Source organism: Odontesthes bonariensis, chromosome 8 (genome assembly GCF_027942865.1).
Source record: "Odontesthes bonariensis isolate fOdoBon6 chromosome 8, fOdoBon6.hap1, whole genome shotgun sequence".
NCBI lineage: Eukaryota > Metazoa > Chordata > Actinopteri > Atheriniformes > Atherinopsidae > Odontesthes > Odontesthes bonariensis.
Window position 1 is genome coordinate 7,646,509 of NC_134513.1, and position 18,960 is coordinate 7,665,468.

The window sequence follows — 18,960 nt, forward strand, 5'->3', positions numbered from 1 at the left end:
CAAAGAGCCATTAAGTGAATGTTTGGCAAATCCCAGAATGGTGCGCAGTGTGTCCTTAAAGATTTTGAGTAAACTGGACAAATGGAAGACAAGAGAAGAAATACTGTCAGGCCTTAAAAAAAACCAACATCCGCAGCTGATGAACAGTATCTGTAAAACGATCAGTAAAACACACTGAATGAAAAGAGGAGCATTCTTTGAAAGGGAAAAAAAAGGAACAGGTGTCACTTTTTGCCTAAAACTGAAAAGTATGCATTGTCCATTAACATAGGCAACAAGTGTAAGTATATCCCATCTGAGAAGGGTAGAAAGTTGCCACACAGCTGCTACAAAGTGCATGACGTAAACTCCATCGAAAAACAATGGCTCTCTTCCTCTTATCAAGATACACGCAAATCGTTTCATTCTGGGAAAGCATCGCAAACAAACCAGCCGTGAGATTAAATCAAACAAAGAGCCTCAAAGAGCTCTAATCTCTTCCCTTTGTTTCCCCTCATATCATGCTCCTCGTTATTTTTGTTTGCTCCCTTTTCGCTGAGCCTGGGCTTAAAGTTGGCAGGGCCGCAGAAGAATTATCTGAGGGGGAGATTAAGAGAAAGTTGGTGAGGATTTTAAGGCGGTCTGATTTCGCTTTCATCCATTTCACAGTTTGTTATTAGTGCGCACGCCAGCACGAGGGAACGAATCGCTTGTGAGGCACAAAAGCCTCATTGAGGTTACATCAAAGGTAACTCGGAGGCACGCGGGCAGTGACATCTGAGGACGTGCTTCCAGGAAAGTGGTGATATTGTTTGATGTCCAAGATGGATCACATGTTGGAGGGAGCACGGTGCTGTTCTGTTTGCCAGCCATCAGATGGTGCCCTTGAGTCACTGGATTAGAAGAGCCTCTGAGATTCGTGACTCGTGTTTCAGGGGAAACATGGATTCCCTCTATGGCTTCTTTTATGCTCTTTGGAGACTGCACAGCTGAAAATGGCAGCCTCCTGCTCTGACATCTTAAATGCAGCTAATCCAGCACCACCTGCATCTGCAGCACAGCAAATGGAGAGAGCGGAGACCACATTGGACTTGTTCAAACAAAAGGGCGGACGAGGAGAGCAGTAGCACGGTATGCTTTGTGGATAGTGGTGAGCGTGTCCCGTCCAAGAAATATATGAGGCTGATGAACTGGTTTGAAAGAGTGGCGTTCTCTGCGGCCTCTGCCTGCTCCGTGCTGTCATGCAGACACAATACTACCTAGTGTTTCAGCTGAGGGAGGTACAATAAGCTGCCCTGTTGGACAACACATTGATCCTGCACATCTGTGGAAACAAGCGATCAGCTGTCACCTTGCATGATTCATGATCAAGTTAATTAAATGAGCACTCTTTGCAGCTTAGCTGGCACACAGTCTGACTGCTTTGAAAACCAAGAGGGTGGTTTCTGACACATGGCCTTCCTGTGACAGTACAATGAGTCCAGGTTTGACTTGAGGGCACCGAAAATCCCTGCCAAGATACCGCTTCGCTTCCCTGTTTGGTCTGTAGAGCGTTGATAATAAGGTAAGGCGCGTCTCTTCTCCCACTACCTGCAATCTCACTGTCTGCTCAGTCTGCAAGGCCTGCCCCCCACCCTGCCCTTCTCTGGATTAGACAGAGGAAGCCGTACATAGATCATTGATAGTGAGAGAAACAGAGGAGAGAAAACACCTGCAGCACGAAGATCAAGTCGACTGGTGAAGTGGAGAGCTGGCACCGATGGCTCCTCGCATTTCTTTGAGCTCCAGCTCTCCTGGCAGGACATAACAGACAGCTGACATTACTTCAGAGAAATGAGAAATGATGTCGCTGACCTGAAGGAGTAATCCGAAACCATCTCAAGCATGCAGTCATTCCCATCAGATTCCAACACGAACTCGTAAATACTCGGAAAAATATTTTATTGAAAATTCACTAGAACGGAGAGGAGACGTCCATCCAAAGCGCTGCTACATTTCAGTCATCCAAAAGCACAGTTTCCTGTCACCGCCAACCACACAGAGCGGCAGCGTCCGGTGCCAACTGAGGCCCGATCCGACGGGGGCTGATCCGACCATCACAGGCTGTAACAACATTAGACATGTGCGTGAGCGGCACGGAACGCAGAAAAGGTCACGATCTGGACTTTGAGAAGTGCGGGCTGACCTGCGGGTGGCCGAGATGGTGGATGATTAACTGACAACTGATCTTTCCTGGACATCCAGTGGTAGCGAAGAGGTTTTCATTGGCCCGAGACCACCTGAAGAGAACAACATTATCTGAAGAGTAAGCTTTAAGATACGAGACGTACGAACTGGTTTCGCACACACAGGTTGTTTATCATGACTATTGTTTTACTTTAACAAACAGGCTGTACAGGCAGATTTGCCAGGCATACAACAGAAGTTCCTTACTTGAATAGCCGAGCTTTGTCTTTGTGGGCGGGTCTTTTCTCTTGTGCGTAACTGCAAACAACAAAAACATGATTTCGACCTATCCCACATGGACACCTCAAGCTGCATCAGTGCCACACAGATTCCCACCTGGAGCGAGTTATGTCCCAGATGAGCCAGTCGTTGCCCGCCACTGCGCCGACTTTGATCGTGTTGGTGAGGCACCAGTCGGCCGACATGAGCGGTCCGCAGTCCAGCGACAGGATGGCCTGCTGGGTGACCAGGTCGTAAAAGCGAATTGTCCCCTTCTTCTCTGCCACCATTAACTGAAGAGAAAGGAGGTGCGAGTCAGAAGGGCCGAAACGTTGGTACAAAGTTCAACAAAGGTGGCAAAGGTGGAAAAAAAGTGGAAATACTGGACACTATCAACTGATGACTATCAATGAGCTAAAGCCAATGGAGGTCTAATAACCAATAAATCTCAGCTCCATGATGGTTGTAATATTATCATAATATTACAATATTTATTTATGCCATTGACATCAAGTCATTTAGAAGCTGTAATTCCAAAAAAGTTGTGAATCTCATAAATGAACATTTATTTCACAAGAGAACATAAAAAAAAAATGTATCAAATGTCGATGATGTGAGACATTTGACTATTTTACGTAAAATAGGAGCTCGTCTTGAATTTGATGGCAGCAACATGTCTCAAAAAAGTTGGGAAGGGGGCAATGAAAGGCTGTAAAAGTAAGTGGGGGGCTAAAGGAAACAGCTGGAGAAACTTGTTGCAGCTAATTAGGTGAATTGGTTAGTAACATTATTGGGTATTAAAAAAAGAAATTCTGGGGAGGCAGTCTCTCTGAAGTAAAGATAGACAGGGTTCAGATATCAGCAAAAAAGTGGATCTAAAACTTTGTTGCCATTTTAAAATAATGCTACTCTGGCTAAAACTGTGAAGACTTTGAAAATCATTCTGGAAATGATGAGCGCTGCGTCCTCTGGACTAAAGAGGAGGGGGACCATCCGGCTTGTTAGCAGCACTCAATTAAAAAAATCTGTTCTATCATAACAGCATGGCTTCACAGTAGAAGAGTCCGAGAGCTGGACTGACCTCAGGCAGTGATGCTCTATTTCAAATTTTAAAGCTGGAACACTTGCACATCCACATCACTGTAAGTCTGGATGAGTCTGAATAAATATGGAGACGAGCCTCTCGTACCTTAAAGACTTCCTCCGGGTGCCAGCACACACTGACGCCAGGAGAGCGAAGTCTGAGAACAAAGTTTTCATTTCCGTCTAGGTCCCACACCCTGTAAATAGGACACACAAGGAGTAAAATTAACACCATTCAAATACATCCACCTCCCCTTTGTTTGATCTACTTTGACTGCAGTTTTTATTGGAGCTAACGTGTTTTCATTTTAAGTTCCATGAGAATTCATCACAAAAGCCTGCTCAGCTGTCTCAGTAATTACTAATTAGTAATGTTACGGATGGATTCTGCTTGGTATGTGAACCGCTACTGGCACAAGATCCAAAACCAAAATCCGCTACCTTTTAATTATCAAAAAATACGTTTTTTTTTAAGAGCAAACTGCTAAAAATAGCATTGGATTTTGAACCACCCGTAGCTCCTTACATAACACTTGAAAGAATTCGCCTCCCAAAGGTTTCTTTGTTAGCAACCATGAAACACAACTCCTTGACCCATACAGATATAATCCCACAAGTTTTCATGTCCACATACACTATGCCTGAGTATCCTTCAGAATAAACATCTGAAGAAACAATTAAACTCCACTTTTGCAGCTCAATACAAGACGTAAATGGCTTTCACAGCACGCGATGGTGCAACGATGGCTCACGTTCAACTTCATGTTGCTCCTAATTCATCAAACTCCTGCTGTTTGTGTTGTGTGTGCAAATGATGGACAGAGTCTTGTAGTTTTTCCAGGGGAAAGAGCTCTTTTCTCACATCCAGGGCCTTTAGCTGTGAGCACAGACAGACTTTCGCCTGGAACCCTCTTACAGGGAAAACGCCATTCTCACATCACAATGAGCAAAGGTAGCAGGGGCAGCGTTCACTCTTCACTCGCACTGCAGCAGTTGTTTCGCCGCGTGGGGCCTGCTGGTGAACAGAGAGCAAATCAGCAGTGGAGATACGTTCAACTGCATCCTGCTTTCTGCAAAGGAAACAGAAGCACTCTTGAAGCCCAGTCTGGCCACTCTTTATTAAAAAGGTGGTGACTAACATCTAAATAATAGCAAAAGGAGCTCAGAAACAACAGGGGTGTGACGAATCACTTGGATGCAGACAGCTGGAGTTCCTGCGACCTTCATCTATACTTCAAAAAGTCTCAACGGTCCCTGAATTAGGAGAAAAGGTGGGGGACGGGGGCATAAGGGAGGCTGCAAGTGTTTCTGGGAATATAAAACAAACGCTTGTGAGGCATGGGAAGGTGCTGACTGATGAGGTCATGCAGTGTAATAAAGCCCAAAAAGTACCTCCAAAGACCATCTAAATGTCAAGTGTGTTGTTGAGGAGATTGATGTCCTCAGTGGTACGGTGTGAGGGAGGATATGCCCCGTCTCAGATGAAGACCACAGCAAACGCTCAACTTTTCCTGCCTCATATCCCCTGCGGCAGGATAGAGTCCTGTCAAAACTCTGGGCTTCTTTCTGTTGCCCATGTCAGGACTCAGCCAGAGCCTCCATTGTGGAGCATGAGTGAGGCTGAGAAGAAAACCCCCAGACCACATCAGGAAAACAAGGACTAAACCCTGTTCTCTCAGACCACTGGCCAAGCAAGAGCTCAGTTGCACGCTACGCCACCAACGGCCAAACTGTGGTCAACCACTGTGCCCTGCAAATGGAGAGCGCCGGCTTCCCAAAAACAACAAAACCCTTGCCGAATGATGTGAAAGACATGAGACACGAAAACATGCGTGACCGCGACTGATAAAACACTGTGTAAACGCATAACACTACATCAAGCAACAGCAGTCTGTTTCCATGTACAACAGGGTTGAAAAGGGCATCTGAAGTCCCGTGTTGTGTTATCAACATGAGAAAATAGCAGGGCAGAGCGCTACGGTTTCTCGGCGTTTCCCATAAGTGGAGGAAACGGGAAACGCCGTTAGCACTGCGTGATGTGATCCTTGTAGAGAGCAGAGTAAATAATCGAAGGTAGCTCTCTGGAGGGAGAGAACTGGAAGAGTCGAGCAAATATAAACCCCTCCCAGTGCCTGGCTCGGTCATCCTGGTTGAGGTGTGCGATGTCTGCGTCGGCATCTATTCACACAGGACCTGAGCGGGATTTCATTGAGCTCCGAAACACTTTCACTTTTGAGACAAACGGAAATCATTTGAGCTCCAAGTTAGCAAAAACATCTGCACCGAGTGTTTTTTTAAATCAGATTTTTGAAAGTGAAAAACTAATAAATGTGGGGTTTGAGCAGTTAAAGGTAAAAAAAAGTAAGGAGTTGAATGAATTATTTATCAGGATGGCTAAATTGTTAATAGAGACAGCCGAATTTAAAAGGGAAGCTTCAGAAAGGAACAAGAAAAAGTAAATAAATCATCAGTCAAATGGACAGCAAAAGGCTGACTCCACAGATGTGGTAAAAAGATCCTCTGAGAGAGGGATTCTTTCAGAAATGAAGACCAATTGTTTAGTTTTCTCTCTTGGAAAGAATAGTGTTTCTCAATGGGAAAAGCATCATTAAAATATCCAGACAACCCAGAAATCCAGTCTCTGTAAACTGGAAACGAGGCTGTGAGCTTCAGCTTAGAAATCGCTGCAAAAAAAAATCATGAACGTTTCATCCTCCGTGCTAAAGAGCAGAAGAACCATTCAGCTTGTTGGCAGTTCAAAAGCCCACATCTGTAATGGTACAGAGGTGCACATTACGGGTGACCTGCACATCTATGGAGGCCCCGCTACTTCTGAACAACGCATACAAGATTCGGAGCAACATATGCTGCCGTCTTTTTCAAATATGTTGCTTATTTCAGCAAGACAATCATTTGTTAACCGTGCCGACGCACAGATGTATGTGTAATGAGTGTGAAAGAGCACTCCCACACTTAACTGTGGAATTTACCAACTTGTACAGTACCAACACGCAGCTCTGGCCATGCTCATGCACAGAATCTCACCGAATAAACAGGGAAACTGCAAACAGAAAGCATTGATGGCATCACGGCACGTAACCTCAACATCCACATATGTTCTTTATTTCCTCAAATTCGTAAGTACTCATTTGGTAATTGTGTTTAGTTCGAAACAGACATGCAACCTAACTTACAAAAGACCCAGTGACAGACAGATATTTGAAAACGTATCACGGCTGATCTGGCGTTATGAGAAGATTTTCCGCTCTGATCTACTTAGTGAGCGCGCAAAGAAGATTCGGAGCAGATGCCGCTTCCCAAAAGAGATAATGTTAGATTGAGACCATGATTTGAAACCCGTGCTGCGGCGATAAAATGGTCCTTCGGTGCATATCGCAGCTTTTGTCTGCCCCGGGGCTTTTGACACTTTCCAGTGTGAGATAGGAGACAGATCAGGCGCCTTCTAACCGTCACCGAGTCCGGCTGCATCACTCAGGACGCAAAACAAAAGTAAAGTTTCTTCTTTTCAGTCTCTTGACCAATATTTTGAAGAGGAACACAAGCAATTTCCATGTGGTGTTTAAAGTGATGACTTGTTTCCATCTATGGTTAATTGACGGCATTTCTGAATGCAAAAGGAACACAAGCGAGGCGTTTAGGAGTATGTGGGATTAATCAGCAGTGGATTACTTACGAATGCGTATATGACTGACGTGCATGTTTAATAAGTAGGAATTTCTTTGCACTTATTTGAGGAAGACTATGTCTAACCTCATTCTGAGCATATTACAACAGCATGACACTGACACCAATGCCAAACCAACATCCACCACAGAATAACAATCTGAGATGAGCACATTTAGAATATAACGGGTTTAGTTCTTAGAGGGGCCTGCTCACACTGCTCTTATTTGCTTCCCTTACACAATATAGAAAAACTAAACAAACGGATTATCACTGAGCGAAGGACAAAATGTTTTAAACCATATACATAACGCAGCGGCGGCAGCAGGTGAGTGCTATTCTGAGTTCAGCTGCGAACTCTGTCAACTCCAAATCCTCTCAGGAGCCTGCAGTGTGCCCTTGTGACCTCTAGGTGGCACATTCCTCCACCAACTCCACACCGCTCAATCTATACTGACCCACTGAGCTGTTTAGACTACATGAATCCTGAGGAAGTAGAGTCTGGTTCCCCACCTAGATATCGTGGCGTCAGGTTGCGCACTGGCAGCAGAAGAGGTCCCTCAGCTGCAGGGGACAGCGATGACAAAACAAAGCAAACTTATAGAGGAGACGCGCCTGCCAAAACCAACAGTGTGATGGAGAGGTCATGAACCTATACATGCTGACATAAACCTCCCTCCCTTTCTGCGGGACCACTTCCCTCCTCTCACATCGAGGCTCAGTTTGTGTGGGCTGACTGGAAGGTCTTCTCCTCTTAACTTGATCTATCCCTTGTTCCGCCTCTGTCTTCCTCCCGCGTCCCATATTTTCTCAACATGACAGAATTTAAATCTTTCAGCAGATGGAGCGCACTCTTGTTTTCTCTGGCCGGTGAGAGGGAGGGAGGAGAAGAGGACAGTAGATGGGAGTGGAGGAGACTTGTTCAACCCCGTGTGATCCTAGACATGGACGGAAAAGACGATCATCCCGCCGATGGCTGTCAAAGGGTTTCGTCATGAGAAACTAATGGCCTGTTGTCAAATAAATCTGAATCATCAACAAAGTGAAGGTGTTTTCTGTGGCTTCCGGGCTGCGGAGGCTTCCATTTCACATGCATTACCTATACAGGCAAATTGAGAATGATTTTAAAACGGTCATCCTCTTGTTTTATTTGTTCAAAAATGTCATTATTCAGCAGAGAGAGTAACATTAACAACAACCAAAGACATTTTAATAGACTTTCAACAGATAAATCAGCCTACAAGTAGGTCCAATAGATTATTTTCATGTAATTGGCAGGACAGCTTCAAAGCTCAACCCCACTATATGCTATTCTAACGAGAGAGAAAAAACAACCCCAAAACCCTTTTTTCCCCTCGATAATTGCCCACCGACCAGTCTGAACCGTTCCACGTAGAAATGTGGTGAAAGTGCTAAAACAACAAACTCTTTTCACGTGACTTTTCTGAGACACGTGTTGTACCACTTTAAAAATAAATAAATAAATAAATAAATCTATCGTTTATTGGAAAAAAAAAATCCCCATGTAATAAATGGGGGGGAATGTTTAGGGCTAGAGTGTAACTGACATTCAACAGAGCGAGAAAGGCTGAATAATAACATTCTTTTTTTTATTTCTTTAAACTTGCTGCAGCACCCACAATTTTCACTCCTGAGGCATTATTTTCTCATCGAAACAAAGAAAAAATTTGCTTCCTTTCTTATGCAACTCTGATGCAACTGTCAAAGCAGACTTTTCAGTAGAGTGGTGCTAGAAGCTTCGAAAATGACCAGAATACGCCCATCTGCACCCATGAACCGAAAGTGATCGCTTTCAACTCGCCCTACGGCCAGACCGACGTGTGCAGGAATGTCACAAAACAGTGACCGGAGAAGTTACAGTTTTTCCTTAAATAGCAGTAGTTGTTTCTTTTGTGAATTTTCTTCACCTAACGTCCCCGTAGCAACCTCAACTGCCACTTGGACCTCTTAGCTGGTGGGAGATTTAAAAATCAACAGTTTCTGTCATCTTTTTTTCACCCGTTTCGGGTCCGTGTTCACTTACTCTGGCTGACTGGACAATAGCCGGCCTACATCTCCATTTGAAACCACTGTTTATGATAAACCAGCTTTATCCCTCATGTTGTAATATATTTGTCTCAGTCCACTATTAACATATCTTTTCACCACGAGCACCAAACAGGATCCCATCACAACTCAACCTTGACAGCCGTGCTGTAGGGAGAAGTCAGTGTATGACACAAAGGAAACAGCACAGTGAATATCACAGTCTTGTGCAAGTGATACTATAGAAGTATCCCCGTTCCAGGTGTGTTCAAGGCTAACAAAGGGAGAATTTTCTGTAGGACTCATTTCAGAGCGTTCAGGGAGATGTTCAGCCCTGCAGACCCTCCAGTGCTCCAGCTGCTTCAAGATCAAAAGTATCGCCCGATACAGCCACCCAAACTATCACAGAACCACCTCCGTGCTTCGCTGTCAGTCAATCGGGATCAGAGGCTTCTTTTGGGCGTTCTCCAGATGCAAATTGGTTCTGAACAAGGAGAATAGCGTGAAAATTTTATGGAAAAGGTTTGAAACCGGGAGGCCTTTCATTCTATACAGCTGTGCTGAGCTCTCGACGCACTGTTTTGTTTTTGTTTTAAAACGATATGGCTTTAACTCTGCAGTCTCTTTATTAACTGCAGTTCTGTGATTTCTCGAATCAAGACGTTTTAATGCTTTGCAGTCTCTGTCACAGAGTTACGCTTCCCAGAGCTTTTTTTCCTTTTTCCTTCCTTGTTTTTAGTGGACTGGCATGACGTCAGACACAGTTCCCTTGGAAATATTTAACAACTGAGCAGCTTTGTTTCAGAGGCCCAAACCACTTGGGCTTAAACGCTGGAATTCTTTGGAAGTCAGAAAGGTCACAAATTTTGGTATGAATTGGTTAAAAAAAAAAAAAGAAAAAAGAAACCTGGTTATTACATCGAGTAAATAATGTCTGCAGTGCATAAACATAAGATTTATGCATTGGGATTCTTAATTTCTTTGCTTTTCAACAGATGCTGCCACATTCTACACAGTGGAACTAAAAACTCCATCCAACTGCTTATTTCAGTCTTTCGGTATAATCCAACAAACAGTAAGTACTCGCTGATGTTTCCAGCTTTATATGATTGTTAGCAAAAACTCTAAACATCAGGTTGATAGCTATCAGTTGCGGCCCTGTACTTCAACTGCCTTTAACTTATGGTTTCGATCTTAATATAATCAGAATTATCTTAAAAAGTTTACATGATCACTCCACATTACATTTATAAGGACAGATCCATATAGTGCAACACGATCTGATTACTAGTGTTAAAGAGCTGCTGTTGGGAAAAATGTTTAAAACTGAAGTCATGCGAGATATGGCTGAAATAGTAAAAGGATAGCGAAAAAGAATGATAAAGAATAACAGCTAAGACTAGTAGCTACAAGGCTTAAACATACAGCTAAAAGGACCAGTGTCATGTACACAGGCTGTCCTGCCATTGACCCTGACTACTGACACACTTTTTCCCAGCACTAGTCTTAATTGAAAAGGAAAATTTGGGAAGCTTGTTACAGCCCCCCCTTAAGAGAGGAAAATCTTTCTGCAGCTAATTGGATTTCCATATTTAACCAATTAGCTAAAAAAGCTACAAAGCAGCTCTGTGCTTATGCACAGTCACATTGGAGCATGTTGTGCTTAGCGTCATGTTTCACTGTGGAAACACTGGCAAGACTTTCTGCACCATTAACAGAGAACAGAACTGAAAATCAGAAGCTGGGAAAACATGCATTACACACACACACACACACACACACAGAAATAAAACGGATTGGACCTGCAAGTGTGGTCATCACTGACGGAAGCAATTTGTTTCCCTTCTGTGGGCTCAAACACCAAATGGTTAATGTAGCTGGTATGGCCCTCCATCACCTAGGCGACAGCATGGTTAATATCATTAGCAAACAAAAACAGATAACCCACCATCAGTAAAGTTGTTTTCACAAATGTTTTTGAGCAAACTTTGCTTTACTACACAGGCTGCAGCTCTACTTTCTGTATGTGCGGCTACATTTCCTGCATCGCTAAGTACCAAATGTCAGCACTAAGTAGAAAAGCTTGATGCCAAATGACAAGCACAGTTCTGGCCAATGTGCTCCAGATGTTGCACTACCTTGACTTCACTCCTCTCCTGAAGATCAGAAGTCAGCAGCCGTAGTTTTCTGTCAGCTGCCGCGGTGCAAAAACTGCAAAGAGAGGAAGAGGAGAAGAAAGACAAAAGTTTAACTCAATAAACAAGGAGGGAACATAAAAACATACCAATAACAGACACCACCTCTGTCTACATACATGCCCGCAACCGCCTAGACTGACACCTCTGGATGAGAGTGTGTGTGTGGCAGAAAGCTGGAATATGATCAGTGGAAACGCTGCCAGGGAGATTCTAATTGCGAGCAAAGATAAACACAGAGAAAAACAAGATTGCTCACGCCATGTGCGTCTTTGTTCAAAAAACCTGTGCAGAGTCAGGCAGAGGACTTTCCCTCTAATCAGTCCAAGTATATACCAGCTCCTGCAATTATTCACACAATTACACTAACTCACTTATGACAAGAAAAACACACACATATCACCAGAATAAACAGACAGCGGTTCACACATTTTCCGTCGCAGGCACAGATGAATTTGGCATGATGTCACTACAAACACCCTTAACGTGCTTCAGGGCTTTGCTGCTACAGTAGATTAGATAATATTGGGACAGGTCCTGTAACCCTACTAACTAGTGTTTGTTTTAAAACATGAAACACACACCACCTCTTTGTACATTTTTTAAGTTTAACGTCAAGGTAATTTTCGTTTGAAAAAGGAAAACACTACAGATTTTCTGCACCAGTAAATTTAGGCTTTGTTTTTATATAAATATATAAAAAAGAGACAAGTACTTACCAAGCTGCTATCATTCTAACTCCATGGTCTTTGTACTTTTATAAAAAAGATTTTGGGAAATGGGAACATCTTTAACCCTTTAAAGGCACTCACTGAAATACTTCGAAATGTTTATTGGGGGATATTAGAAGACATTTTTTCTTTGACATTTTACTTAAAGAAAACTTATTTAAACAATATTTTTACTCAGGGACTCCAATAAACTCTTTTTGCCTGACTTATGGTCTAAAAAAAATGAAAACGAATATCTTACATTGGCCCTTATTAGTCACTCGGTTTGTCTCCATTTGAAACGAGCCATTTTTAGCTCCTGTCTCTTTAAGGCCTACTGTCTTCTGATTGACCAGCTTCCAGAAGCCTGTTGAGGTTGAGTACCCTGTAGCCCCTTTCACACTGCCGAATAACCCGCGTTTAATTCACGAATTTAGCGTGTCCGCTGTTGCGTTCACACTGCCGACCCGGGCTGCCGTGTCAACTCGACTCGCCTTTCGACCCGCGTCGGACCCTAGTCTTTTTGCCGAGCCGAGTTTGGTGTGAACGCAATCGACGCGGGTCGGACGTAGGCGTGACATGAGGAGTTTAAAAGACAGAATGGACAGCTGATTCAGAACAACAGCGACAGGTGAGGACAAGTTTTACTCTGTTTTAGCCAACATCAAGTTCGAGACATTTTTGAAGATGGCCAACTGGTGAGACAAGGAGGTCCGCGAGCTCCTCAGCCCCCGAGCAGAGGACGTTATTTACCGCCACATGTCGGGGACGGTGAAGGATGGACCTCTGCTAGAAGGGCTGGCGAGAAAGATGGGAGAGCGCGGTTTCCCACGCAGCAAGACGCACCGTAAAGTAACATCTCCATGAACTGCATATACAATTGCAAAAACGAGTTCTCAAGGTGTCCCGCCATCGTTTGTTTGAAAAATTTGATGCAGACAGGTGTATTTAACCCTACCTCCGACGCGTGGCTTGTGTCTACGTCATTGTACACGCCCAGCATTTTATGTGTTTCGTGTGACGCTCTGCCACTAGGCAACGCCCCCTGAACTCGGCTTCAGGCGACACGGGTCACCCTGACACGCCAAGTGTTCACATTGCTCGACGCGGGTCGAAGGTGCAATTTGGACCCGCTAAGGTAGCGGGTCGCAGTGTGAAAGGGGCTAGTGATAGCATGTTGTAATAGTAGAAAATAATAATAAGATGTTGCACCTTGGAAAAATGTTTTCCATATATACCCAGAGATCAAAAGTAATCCCCAGCTGAGGGCTCTCTCTATTTTCCTTTTGTTGATGTCCACCGCAGGTGTTGCTTTTGTTTGCAAGGTTTGTTTCCAGGAAAGACAACTACTAGTTAGTCTACTGAATTAAAACCACTAGCAACACGGCCTACACCACCACTATCTGGCAACACCATGCTGACGAATTTAACAGAAAAGGTGTATGATTTACATTTTCATTTTTTTTTTGCTAATCTTCAAAAGATCGCTTAAAGGATAACTGCGGTATTTTCAACATTAAGCCTCTTTTCTGACTTGCCATTCTGAAGCAGGTTGAGATAAATCAAAATTAGACAAATACCGGAGACAGCAGTAAACATCAAAAAAGCAGTGAGGGGGGTTCTAAAACATTGCAGATGACTCAGAAAAGAGGCTTAATGTTGAAAATACCGCAGTTATCCTTTAAGATTTGTCGTTGGCTCGTAACATGTTTTATACCGTGAACAATGATAGGAACAAAGTTGTCCTGTTAGATTTTACTGTAAGTCAGTGCTGAAATAACATGCTCTTGAGCTGGAAGATCCCTTGGAGATAACAGTCTTCTTTGGGTCAGGGACATTGTAGCGATATGGTTTGGGTCGTTACTCCATCAGACAGCTACAGAGAGGCAAATTACTTCATGTATTTCAAGGCAGTATCGATCAGTATCGATTCTTGTTTTCCCTGTAATGCACCTTGTAATCATATCTTTGGGCATCCTGGGATACAGTCCCCAGACCATGAACTGTACCATCCCAGTTCAAAGTCAAGCTCGAGCGCTTTCTTTCATGTCATCCCCATCATTTTCTCTCCTTTCCTTAGTGTAAACTCTCTAATAAAAGCCTGTTGTCTGGCGTTTTGGCCACTGTATTTACTACGTGACAGCCAAGGTTGAAAAATGAGTGTGTGCAGTGGAAGTCTGTGGTTTCAATAGTCTTCAGGGTTGTTCTCAATACAAGCTGCTGTGGTGGCAGTTCAAGCCCCCTCTCCTCTCCTCAAGCTCGTGAGAACGTTGTACTTTTCCTGGAAGGCACAGCTACGTGCTGACTGAAGGGAGGGATGGAACCTGAGTGGGTAATCATCAGCGCAATAACATGTGCGCACGTCACAGGGCTGGCTCGAGGGTCCTGTGGAGTAAACCACAGAAGGCCAAGAATTATCGCTGCCTTTCCTTTTCAATTACACAAAGCCTAAACACCTCCAGGGGGACTGCAGAGCCTTCCCATCCACTGCTCCAATTAGGCGGAAACTCTTTGCTTTCTAACAATCTACAGCTTGGCAACTACCCTCGAGTCCAAAGCCACCTGAAACAACTTGGCTCACATCCAGGTAGCTGCAATGTGACAGCAAGAGGTGGTGATGACTACTTTCTCAGAGCACAACTGCTGTACTTTCTCAGAAAAATCATCCTGTTATGTTAAAGACACAGATGTCAGGTTTCTAATATGGAAGTGAAGCATGGCTTGAAAGCTTCTAAACCTACAACAACAGTCTTATGACTTCTTGCATAACAACAGGTGCTTGAGCTTCAGATGTCCCGCCGTACACATCATCTTTTTTCAAAAACAGACAGCACACCAAAGAGGTCAATGCATCTTAAATAGATGGGCTTCAATGAGCGTGGGAAAGAAAAAGGAGCCACGAGCTGTAGTTATTTGAACAAACATTTCAGGCTGATTACAATTGTTCTGATTAGAGATTCCAATTAAAAATAAAGTGATCTGACGAATCAGACCTACGTTCAAAGACGCAGTATTTAACAATCACTGATATCCAAGTGGTCAAGCTGGAGGAACGACCGTCTGTAATGCCATCCGCCCCCACGACTCAGCAGCTTGTAGAACCACCTGTATGATGTTATCAGCCTCCTCTATATTGTTATAGAGGAATTTTCGTCCACTTCACTTCACAACGTTGCTTCAGATCTTGGAGGTTTGCAGCATTCATTTTTGCACAGCTCTCTTACGGTCCCACCACAGCATTTCAATCAGATTGAGGTGTGGACTTTGACACCATTGCAACACCTTGATTCTTCTTTATTTCAACATTCTGTTGTAGATTTGGTGCTGTGTTTGGGATCATTGCTTTGTTTCATGAACCAGTTTCTACCGAGCTTTAGCTATCAGACAGATGGCCTCACATTTCACTCTGGAAGGTGCCCAGGTCCTGTGGCTGCAGAACAAGCCCAAATCATCAGCCCTCCACCACTGTGTTTGACAGTTGGTGTGAGGTGTTTGAGCTGATATGCTGTGTTTGGTTTCCTCCAAGCGTGCTGCTGTGCATTATGCCAAACTTCTCCACTTTGGTCTAGTCTGTCCAAAGGACATTGTTCCAGAAGTCTTGTGGTTTGTCCTGATGCAACTTTACAAAACTAAGCTGTGCTGCCATGTTCTTTTTAAAGAGAAGAGGCTTCCACCTGCAGCCCTTCCAAAAGAGCCATACAGTTCAGTCTTTTTCTAATTGTGCTAATTGTGTCATGAACTGTAACATTTAACATGCTAACTGAGGCCTGTAGAGTCAGAGATTAATTTTGGATCTGTTTTTTCATAATACATAATGACATGGTGCAATATGGTTCATTCTTCATCCAAGGTTGTATCTACCTAATGATATTTCATTATGTTCTGATGCATTTCATAATAGTCAAAGAGGAAGCACTTTCTTTTCTCACAAGAGTGCTACTCTCCTGTCGTGACAAACACATAGAAAAAGATAAATGAATATATCAAAAAATTAAACCCAACTGCAGCCTGAAAGGATGGCACTCTGGGCCAAGAAAAATAAGCGTACGCAGATTTTGAAAAATAAAATGGATTCTTACATAAAAAGTTGCTTTAACAGCAAACTTTCAACCCTAACTGGACACTTGCTAGCAAAACATTTGCCCTAATGCAATAACAGAGGAGCACTTGAGAAGCCAAAGTGCTCTTGTGGTTAACCTTACAGCAAAAATAAACTTTAACTGTACTCCTGCACATGGATATCATTTCCCTACAGCCTGACACCATTGTGAAGTGAATACGTACCGTGTGTGGGCCACATAACAAAATAAGTATTTTTCTTTTCCAACTATCAGTCCTATTTTATGATTTCTTTGGTCTTTTTCACTCATTTTAAAGTTAAGAGATTAAATAACACATAATAATATAATAACATAGTATCGTCTTACTAATCAAAATATGTAAAATAATCAAATCACATCAAGTCAAAAGGTGATACCTGATATTTGGTATTCTGTCCAGCCGAGACTCGGGGCTCCACGCCAGAGCATCAACACGCAATTCATGATGAAAAGCCCGAAGAACACTGAATTCAATTCCCTCCACCTCCATATCCTCCTCCTGTGGGAGCAAATTTATGGTCATGAAAGAAGGAAAACACTGTGTAGTGGCTAAACTAGGCTGTGTGAAGCTGAATCTCTGACCTGGAAGAGACAGGTGGCCACCACCACATATTGGTTTCCACCGTAGGCCAGGAGAGAGGCAGGGGTGCCAGAGTCGAAAGGACTGAATTCTACCACGTGGACGTAGTCCTCACATGGGACCGTGTAGCTGGGACTGCGGGTAGAGTCCTCCTGCATGTTGTGTGTACTGGTAAAGCTGGCTTCCTCTGTAATACATCCGTGTAGGAGTGGAAAGACAGTTGAGGTAGGTTTACAAGGAAAGATAAATTAATACCATCTTATGTCTGATTGAAAGGTGCCCACTTACATCAAGCATAAAAAAAACAACCAGCAAATCGCCCTGAAAGTTGTGAGGTGGGGCCACCACAAATCAGATTCCAGATCAGACCGAGATGTAGGGAATCCAGAGGCCAATTGAACACCTTGTACTCTCATGTGAGTCCAGTGAGCAAGTGCATATTAATGCAGCCAACTTCCCAATAAAGCTGCCAATATTCACAGATTTTTTTGTTTCCTTTGTCAAATGGCAAATCATACGATTGTGTCGATTGTGGCTGAATTTCATCCCGTTAAGTTGGCGTGTCGACTTGTGGTCAATTAAAGCATTTCCAGATGGCTGCGCTGCTCTAAAATAATCCCAATTCTATAACTGCAGCTTCATCTGATAAACTCACCATTCAGGTAACTTAAAGACAACAGATGTTCAGTTTATTCAGCTACATTTACATGTACAATGACCTCCCACACCGAAAGTTAGAAGCGGCACAATATCTTAAACGTTTAACTCACACATTCCACAGCATCGTGGAGTCAGACAAATTGAAGTCAATATCCCAATTCCGCTCTCTTGCATGTATATGCAAGCATGCTGGTCAAATCAAGCTGTAATCGTATCTCGACTAAACTGTCCATGTAACGGTACTAGCTGTTTTGCTGGATGAGCACGTCAATGCAATATCCACATGAGTGTCAGGACCAAATCATGATCAGCATCTGCCCATAGCATTACACTGCATTCAAAATATATATGTTATTCGTAGCAGCTTTCAAGATGTCCTAATGTTTTTATCATTATTAAGAATGACTTTGTACCTGCACTTGGTTTTATGGTTTCATTATATTGCTGTCTTGCAATGTATTGTATGATGGCAATAAAGTTTCTAATATAACTATAAAAAGATATCATCTATCATATCCTCAGATTGATCTTACAGGGACACTTTCGTCCCCTGCTCGATGCTGCGGTTCAAATGTTCAAATTGACTCATGTTGAAGTCGCACAGATCCTTACATTGGCCTATTTCTTACTACTCCAGGAACTGATAGGTCCATACACCATATACTATTAAAATATTGAGCTATCGTCCCTTTTTTATGCTTGACCAGGACCCCAAAAAAGATAAAGTAATAAAAATGGTTGACATTTATAAGATAAGAATCAATTAACTAAGTCCGTGACAATTCTCACAATTCTCTAAATCAACGGCACATAAACAAACAAATACATAAATAAATCTGAAGCACAAATACAATACTTAATCAGAAGCTGAAAAGCACGTTTACAGAATTACATCAGACACTTTGAAACCAGGCACACACTATGGTTTTGGTCAGAATGTTTTGTGAAACTGAGAGCCAAATCTTGCTCCAATATAAGCGTAGTTTGCGTATCGTTCTAGTTTACAGCACATGCACAGTTAGTACGAAAGACTTGCGATGATTTCAGAAAACTATACTGGTCACTCTTCAATTCGGCAAACGTAAAAACACACATTTTACTCCAGATGTTTGACGGAAACCTAACAGTAACATAAGTTTTCACCTGACAAGAAGCTAAAACGTGAGGGTACTGCTAGCTTTCAATTAGCAAAACAAAGCTTAACTTAGACATTTTTTCCGCATTTAACACCCGAAATACTATCGTAGCAACCAATTCTTAAGTCTTTATTCCCACCCTGAATACTGTAATGACAAAAATACATTACCACGTTATTTTCAATGAAATCGTTGAATCAAACACTCCGCGCGTTTGAAATATGTTTAATGCTTTTCCGGGTACGACACGGAATGTACCACTCAGTGAAAAAGTCTGGGGGAATTGGACAAATGTAAATGAGAATATCGAAAACAGTTCACAGCATATGGAAACAAAATAGT

At 43.0% G+C, this 18,960-nt stretch overlaps 1 protein-coding gene across 1 annotated transcript; it reads right to left on the bottom strand.

Annotated features, from left to right (window-relative positions):
• Nucleotides 1-1,697: 1,697 nt before the first annotated feature.
• Nucleotides 1,698-18,883, bottom strand: nup37 (nucleoporin 37). The gene is made up of 10 exons (XM_075471514.1): nucleotides 18,789-18,883; nucleotides 16,825-17,009; nucleotides 16,620-16,741; nucleotides 11,376-11,448; nucleotides 11,040-11,134; nucleotides 3,614-3,704; nucleotides 2,542-2,717; nucleotides 2,413-2,463; nucleotides 2,165-2,258; nucleotides 1,698-2,082 (listed from the first exon to the last, which is right to left on the bottom strand). The coding sequence occupies exons 2-10, from the start codon at nucleotides 16,978-16,980 to the stop codon at nucleotides 1,969-1,971; spliced, it is 972 nt and encodes a 323-aa protein (XP_075327629.1). The 5' UTR covers nucleotides 16,981-17,009; nucleotides 18,789-18,883; the 3' UTR covers nucleotides 1,698-1,968.
• Between the last annotated feature and the right edge of the window lie 77 nt (nucleotides 18,884-18,960).